This window comes from Microtus ochrogaster, chromosome 18 (genome assembly GCF_000317375.1).
Source record: "Microtus ochrogaster isolate Prairie Vole_2 chromosome 18, MicOch1.0, whole genome shotgun sequence".
Classification (NCBI taxonomy): Eukaryota; Metazoa; Chordata; class Mammalia; order Rodentia; family Cricetidae; genus Microtus; species Microtus ochrogaster.
Genome location: NC_022020.1, coordinates 15,773,873 through 15,782,243, shown reverse-complemented (window position 1 = coordinate 15,782,243; position 8,371 = coordinate 15,773,873). Strand labels below are relative to the sequence as shown.

Sequence of the window (8,371 nt, the reverse complement as noted above, 5' to 3'; positions counted from 1 at the left end):
TTTTCTCTGGTAGGAATTCCTTCATGCTACTTTTTGGGCTAAGTATATTTTCTATTTATCAAGTATTCAACTCAAGTTTCACTTTTACACCACACACACACACACACACACACACACACACACACACCCCTGCAGCACTGTTCTCCTTTATGGAGACAAGAAACATCATAAGGTTATTTCCTTTATCTTACTTACTATTCGGTGTGACGTGACTTTGAATCAGCACTTTAACCGTAAAATTTGGTCTTTTGCCAAGGGAAAAAAAAAGCGTTATCTATTTTGATTGACATCCTCTCCCTTCCTAGTGTGATTGAAAAGATAGGTACCCTCCCCTCAAAAACCAAACCAAACCAAACCAAACCAAACCAAACCAAACCAAACAAACGCTCTCTAAAATGCAAATCATTTTATAAATTTACTTGTGTCATTGCTCTATCGCTCTAACTATCGTTTATAATTTCTTTTCGTTGAGATCAATTACAGTGCATGTTAGAAAAATCAATTTGGAAAGCATTCAAATAGAATCTTCCCACGGAGTTCCCCTTTCCTTTTTTGTCTTTCCATCTCTTATTTTCTCCCCCTTTCCCCCTCCTCCTTTTGTGCCTTGCTTGCTTACATCTGAGGTCAGGTATCCCAGAGGCTGCAGAACTTCACAGTTACACTTTACAGCTGAGTCATTTAATACTCAGAAAGAATTGGAAGGGCTACTTTATAAAACAAAACCCAAGCTCTAGAAGTCATACATTGTTAAGGTCTGAACAAACCCATCTTAGAGGGAGAGGAGAGCCACAGAAACTTAGGCTGTTGCAAACGACAACGCTCCCTCCCGCTTCAGAGCCCGCGCCTGGAAGCCGGAACTCTCTTCTAAGGAGCGTTGGGGGCGTGTCCGGAACTCCTGCAGGGAGCCCGGCTGAGCCAGGACTACAACTCCCGACCTGCACACTGGCGGAAGAGGCGTCTTCCTTCTCGTGACATTTTTATTGATTCTGGCATTTTAGAGCCAAGATTGAGGTCTAAAGAATGAGCAGTAGAAATTATAGAGACTTAACCCTTATGTGGTTGCAGAAGCACTGAAAGCATTTCATCTAATGTTCTGTGCTCAATGGGTGTCTAGCGTAGACATCGCGGAACCTCTGTTACTGTTGGCCGAGTTTCCGGGGAACATTAATTATGGCTGGCGGCTGTGGCGCGACAGTTTAATTCTCCGGTCGTGGCAGATTGTGGAGACAAGATGGTTCTGGCGGGGCTCATCCGGAAGCTTGGTAATTGTCTTTGTTGCCCAGGGTCGGAGGAGCCCTCGGGTCTTGGCGTGTTGGTGCTGGGTTCCGGCGTCGGGGTCGCGCGGGCACCTCACCTAGTCCCTGCAGCCCGCGGACCGTGCTCATACTGTGCACCTGCGGCCTCCTGAATACTTAGTTCACTTGGTTTCACCCCGGATTGTCTCCCAAGTAAACCATGCGCATTTAGAATAAGTTACGGGTGGGTGGTCTCTTCAGAATTGGGAGATAAATTTACTTTGTGTCAACTTCTCTGACAGGCCATCAGCTGGTGGAGATCAGGGAACGCGCCCTCAAAAGTATCCTGTGCAAGATCGAGCACAATTTGATCTGCTATGCTGACCTGATTCAGGAAAGGTTGCTTTTTCTCCATTTGCTCGAATGGTTCAATTTCCCATCTGTCCCAATGAAAGAGGAGGTTCTGAACTTCTTAAGCAGATTGGTTAAGGTAACATTTTGGAATAAATCAGCCAGGATCAACCAGAGAGGTTGAATTTTATTCACTCGGGTAGATATTGCTTGTCATTTGTCATAATAGCCTAATCTCATATTGTACTGAACGTTGAAGTAAAACAACTAAGTACTCATATCTTCTGTTTCTGATTATTTGTCGCCTGTGTTTAGACGTTTCAGTATTAAAGGAAACACATTTAAATATGTTAAATTAACATTGCATGTAATGTCATTCCATTAAAAACAATGGTTTTCATTCCTGTACCTGCTTTAAGAGCAATTTAGTTGTTAGGACCAATGCTAGTATAAGTTCATTTTTTTTTCTATCTTTAAATCACTATTCTCCTGGGGGAATTCTAGTGACTTTGTTATCTTGATTTACAGTAAGGATAGGATAAAGTGTCAGTACAGAAAAGTAACTTATTTTATTTATAAAAGAAAGACTTGGAAGTAGAAGGGAACCTATGAGACAGGGTCCTATCAGTGTGTGATGTGTGTATTGGGCAGACAAAGTACAATGATGAATATGTATAAAAGTGTTATAATGAAACACATTTTCTCAGGTGGAACTATTTAACAATAAAGCATGTAAAAATAAAAGAAGGATTGGTAGTGTGTAGTTTTAGTGCTCAGAGTCCTGGCTTCTTTCTCTTAAGATGTCTTACCCTTAAGTTTGTCTCTTTTACTTTATGTTTGATTCACAAAAGTTGTTTACTCTAGAGCACAGCAATGCAGAATTTGTTTTTCAAAACAGAAAATTTGATACACCAAAATAACCATGTTTTGGTTGTGGTGGAATGAAGTTCAGGACATTTCTATGTTCACGGCTATTTTCAAGACTTTTTCTTTTACCGTAGTATCCCCCAGCAGCCCAACACCTGACTGATCTTGGTGCAGTAGAGTTCTTGTCTAAGCTCCGTCCAAATGTGGAGCCAGCCATACAGGCCGAGATCGATGGCATTCTCGATGGACTTTTTGTTCTTCCTTCAGAAGTTCCTGTACTGTGTTCTGCCACTTACCAAACTGATCAAATTGGTAACTTTTTCTGTATTCAATTTTGTTAATATTTTGCTGTATATTTTCTTAGAATCTTTATTACATTTGAGTGTGTGTGTGTGTGTGTGTGTGTGTGTGTGTGTGTGTGTGTATGTATGTGTTGCCTCTGTGAATGTATCTACGGGAACAATAATTTCTTTTTTCTTGTTTTGAAAGATAATAGTATTCAGAAAACAATCTAGATTGCTTTTTTGTTTTTCTATTTCTTTTTGTTTTAATAATCATTGAAAGATTGAGAGAAAATAATATAATTTAAAATAAATTTTATTTTGTCAGGTTAATTGATAGCATAGTAATGTGTTTTCTTTTCAGAATTGTCACAACAGCATGAAGTTTTAACAGGATATTTTCCCCAAGATAAAAGTAATAGCCAGCAGATGGAAGTACCACCAGGGCCAGTGGGTATGTATATATAGGGAAGTTTTTGATTGGTGAATAAAAGGTCAATGGATTCTTTTTTCTTGCCCTGAAGATAGTTTGTGGTCAGTCTGGAAAACTCTAGCATGGAATTTAATGTTTCATCTGCTTTGTCCTAGCTGAGGTTTTTGAGTCTGAGTGGTCAGGTTTTATACCTTACTAAGTGTATTGAGTCACTGTAGGCAGGTGATGGTGCTGCCATTAGAACTCAGTGTTTGTTGAACACAGGTTCTTACCAGGTATGATACATAGGTGGTCTTATTCACTCTCCAGCTTATGAGATGGGACCATCAATCCTGTTGTTTCACTTGGAGACTCAGGGTCAGCCTAGTTTCCTTTTCATCAGCATTTATCTACTAGCCAGATGACCTAGGATTGGGACATTCCGGTTTGGAGTTCTCCTTCCAGAAGTCTTGCTTCCAGGTCTCTGTGTGTGGTTGTCCTCTTGTGGTTCCGCTCTTGTACTTGTGTTGCTGTGAAGAACACCATGACCAAAAGCAGTGTGGGAGGGAAGGGTTTACTTCATTTTACAGCTTACAGATATTATTTGCACACTGTCATGTTTGATCCTTTGACATCTAAAGTTTTGCTATTCTTTTAGCAGGAAACCCGACTGTGAAGTGGCTGAAGTTTTCTGTATTTCCTTGGCTACCTCTGACCACAACAGATAGACATGTTCTCTCCTCCAACGAAAGGTACAGTTCTGATGTAGCACAGGTCTTTTGGTTCTTTGTAGCCATAAAAATCTGATCGTTAACACAATGCATTGTCATCTGGAAATGGTAACAAGTGTTGAAGAAAGATACAATTTTCAGTATGTCAAAAAAGAAAACCAGAATATTATTGTCCGTCTCTATCTTTTAGCAGTCTATATGTCCATTTTTTCCCCTCCCAGATAGGGTATCACATAGCCTAGGCTGGCCTCACACTTACTAGAATAGCCAAGGATGAGCTTGACCTGCTTACTCCTCCCTCCACTTTGTTCCTCTCCTGTGCTGTGGTAATAGACACACAGCTTACACCTGACTCAACCCAGTGTCTCTTTGTGGTTGGAATCTTAACATAGTCTTTCATAACATGCTCTCTCTTTCTGTATAGATTAATTCTCCATTTCCTGTGTCCTTCATGGAGAACAGTGAAAAAATTAAATATAAGTAATCTTTTTGATAGAATCTATGGTAAAATGTGGGCTCTATTAGAAAAACTTGCCACTGTTGAGAAGGTTAGCGATAACGGCACTGATCTTATCTAGTGTATACTGATTTTATTACTTTCAGAAATAGAGGGCTGCTATATAAATTTGCAGAGTTTTGTTTGTTGTTTTTGTTTTTTAAGGTTTGTTTTCAGGACCGACCATAGTGGGACACACTTTTAATACAAGTATTCTTTAGAAATAGACAGGTGGATCTCTGCGAGTTTGAGGCCAGCCAGGGAAACGTGTTGAGACCCTGCCTTAAAAATTAAACAAAAAGAAAGTTTTATTTGTATTTTTAGTTATGCCAGAAAAGTCCAGAAGAGGGCATCTGATCCCCTGGAGCTGGAGTTACAGGTGGTTCAGAGCTGGATAATGTGGGTGCTGGGATTTGAACCTGGGTCCTCTACAAGAGCAGCACATACTCTTGACTACTGAGTTATCTCTCTAGTTCCAGAGAGTGTTTTTAATATCCACATTCACTTGGTACAGTTCCACTGAAATCACAATAAATGGGTTGCCTCTTGATAAGGTGTGAATTTAGATGAAAAATCAAATTTGAAAGAGTTAAGGCAAGATACAGGTGATTTCTGATAATGCTGCCATCATTTTCTTAGGGAAAAGTATTGAAGAGGTAGTGCCCACCTTAGAAAGTGTTTGGGTGCTTTATTAGTTGTGAGTTTATACCCAAGGAAGAGGTGGACTAACTCCAGCTGAGTTGTTGAGGTAGATTGTGTACAATTGCTACATCCTCAGGTAAGTAGAACCTGAGGGATGTGGGACAGTGAAGATGACTAGATAATGGAATTTGATAATTACCACTATATAGGCTTTTGCTTTTTATTTTAATTAGAAAGTTATGTGTGACCTAACCAATCCCGTTTGGTAGAACCTGATAGTTTCAACACTCAATGGTTATTGTGACGTAGTTCCTATTCTAGAGTATTATAAAATGTAGGTATATGGAAGAAGCTGCTCTTCAGAGTCCACTACGCAAGGATGGAGTGTGCTTGTTTTTCCCCAGGAAGAGTGATGCCACTGCTAAACCTAAGGTGCAGTGGAGACGTTATGCCATTACTGACGTAGGCAGGTGTAGGTGGACTTCTCCTGACGTTTAGCTCTGTTGTCTCAGCTCTTTGAGAAGTAGCAACCACAACCTGATCTGGAATACATGTGAACTTCTGAAGGACGTGATCATGCAAGACTTTCCTGCTGAGATTTTCCTTCAGAGACCGAAGATTGTTCAGGTGAGTCCTTGTAATTGCTTTAGGTTTTAAAACAAACAATTTATCTCACCACAAATTAGCAAATGCACAGCACGGTAGTAGAAGAAAATTTGTATTAACATATTTAAAATAATGAACTATTGAGTTATTTAAACTACTTTCTCTAATTTATCTGTTTACTTCTTTTAGTGGACAGTAGTTTCTACCAACTTTGTCTATCTCAAATTGTCATTTTTGGATTATCATCTTTTTTAAATTTAAAGTTTTAAATTTCTTGTTATGTGTCTTGACACACACACACACACACACATACACACACACACACACACACACACACCAAAGTGTGCATGTGGAGGTCAGAAGACAACTTTATAGAGTTGACTCTCCCTCCACCTTGATGTGGGTTCTGGGGATCAAGCTTAGGTCACCAGGTTGCGTGGTAAATGCCTTCACCCATTGAGTCATCTCTCCAGACAGTAGCATTAGCAGTTAGGGATGGCAGCAGTAACCTTTGAGTATTTTATGTTTAGGACATAATGCTGGGGAAGTCTGTTATCAATGAGCATGTTGACTAGCCCTTTCCCTTTGTGCAGTCTCTTGCTTCTCCAGTGGAGAGAGATGCAGGTGGGGATTATGAGGTATCTATAGCATCTCGTAATCTCTGAGGGCCCTTGGTCCTTACTCAGACTGAGTGGACCCCAGCGATTAGCAGTGTGGGCACCTTTCATCACTGATGGCAAACAGAAACAAATAAAGCTGTTCTTTACCAAAGCCTGAAAAGCGCTTCAGCTGTGTGAGGTGCAAAGTACTTGCTGTGATTCTGTGTGCTATGCAGTACAATGGGACTTTCCTTCTCCCAGATTGGGTTTTTACAGATATTAGATATAGGAAATACTGTCTCCTTTAGTCATGCTTTTTATTATTTTCATTTACTTATTTTTTATTTTATGCATAAAAGTGTTTTGTCTGCATGTGTGTCTATATACTACATATGTGCCTGGTGCTCATGGAGGTCAGAAGTGGGCATCAGGTCTCCTAGAATTGGAGTTATGGATAGCTGTGAGCCATTATATGGGTACTGGAAATTGAACCCAGGTTCTTTGCAAGAACAAGTGATGTTAACTGGTGAGCCATCTCACTAGCCCTAGTTAGCTTTACAAACTGTGCTCGATGTGAGGTCTGGCTTTGTTTCCCAGCCTGGTCTCAGACTCATATGGGCTCGAGTGTACTGACAGTCTGAGTACCTGCTGCTGCAGCAGACAGGCAGCACACTCTCTGAGTACCTGATGCTGCGGCCGACATGCGGCACACTTTCTGGAGTTGATTTTCTCCTTTTACTTTATGTAAATTTTGGGCATCCAACTCAGGGTGTTAGGCCCTATGGCCCTAGTTTCTTATTTTATCAAAATTTGTAACCTTACTTCTTTGATTCACCTTTCCTTATTTAAGTCCCACATCCTCTTTTCTTTTTGCATGTAGTTCTCAAAACGTTAATTTTTTAAAAAAACTTAGGTCTTGTTATATGTGCCCTGGAACTTGCTGTGCAGACCAGACTGCTGCCTTAAACTGTGGTGATCCTCCTGCCTCTGCCTCCCAAGTGCTGGCATCCGGGGCCTGACTACAAGCCTAACTACATCGCTTTTTGGAGTTGAGCTCTCTGTGACTGGTTTCACTCTCCTTTCTCAGGGCCTCTTATGTCTGGTGAAGCTGGCCTTTGGGGGAGACGGGAAGCATCGGGTGGCATTACAGTCGGTGTCCTGTTTGCAGCAGCTGTGCACGTGTTTAAGAAACAGACTCAACTTTTACAGAGACCCCAACCTTTTCTCAAACAAACAAGGTACTTTGCTTATCTGTTCACAGATACTGGAATTCTTTATCTTCTTCTGAGAACTGTCTACTGTACTTGAAAGTTTATTGTGTATGCATTTCACAATACAAATTCCAAGTCTTAAAATATTATCGGATCCCTGAATAGAAATACGTAAATTACAGAACACCATGATACCCCCTGAGTCCCACATCCACAAACACACACCGCTTTTTAAAAGAAAGCGTAGTTGGAGTTAACTAAGAAAAAGACTTTCATAAAGATTTAGGTGTGGGCACTAAGAAAGAAAGACACACACACACACACACACACACACACACACACACACACACACACAGTGAAGTACAGTAGCACACATCCAAAGGTTGGTGCCAGCTTTAGGAGATTTGCTGTAAGGGTTTTAACAATGGCTATGTATGTGATGTTGGTGGCTTTTGAAGTTACATTGCTCAAAGGATTTAATAAAATATTAGGTAAAAATATTTCAGTATACTTATTTTTATCTGAAGAACTTTTCTTTCCTAAATGAGTTTATAAGGTGGTTTATGAGGCGCGTCATGTGGGTTTACAGACTCATACGTCAGGAAAGGCCAATGGAGTTCTACCTATAGGTAGTCAGGTCATTCATGGTTTATAACTTTCTGGGACTTTTCCCAAATAAGGAATATATAGTCCTTTGCAGATGGTTTAAAATTATTTTTTAATTTTAATTTAATTTTTATTATTATTAATAATATGCATTTTGTGTGTACATGTGGTTATGTGCACATGAGTGCAGGTGCCTGAGGTGCTAAAGGTGTTGGATCCCCTGGAGTTACAGACACAGGTGATCCTCCTGATGTGGGTGTTGGGAACCAAGCCTGGGTGCTGAGGAAGATCAGCAAGTGTGCTTCATTGCTCAACTGTGCAGTGTCCTGGGTAA

The 8,371-nt window shown here is 40.4% G+C and overlaps 1 protein-coding gene across 2 annotated transcripts in view; it reads left to right on the top strand.

Moving 5' to 3' along the window:
• Positions 1-1,147: 1,147 nt before the first annotated feature.
• Rttn (rotatin) overlaps positions 1,148-8,371 on the top strand; it is a 135,438-nt gene continuing 128,214 nt past the window's right edge. Inside the window, exons 1-7 of one of the 2 annotated variants that reach the window (XM_005355846.3) lie at positions 1,148-1,262; positions 1,538-1,725; positions 2,588-2,765; positions 3,099-3,188; positions 3,808-3,898; positions 5,528-5,642; positions 7,308-7,458. In XM_005355846.3, the coding sequence (XP_005355903.1) occupies positions 1,232-1,262; positions 1,538-1,725; positions 2,588-2,765; positions 3,099-3,188; positions 3,808-3,898; positions 5,528-5,642; positions 7,308-7,458 (844 nt within the window). In that variant the 5' untranslated portion in view covers positions 1,148-1,231. Of the gene's footprint in view, positions 1,263-1,537; positions 1,726-2,587; positions 2,766-3,098; positions 3,189-3,804; positions 3,899-5,527; positions 5,643-7,307; positions 7,459-8,371 lie in introns of both variants that reach the window. The other variant, XM_026783587.1, reaches the window with a different exon arrangement.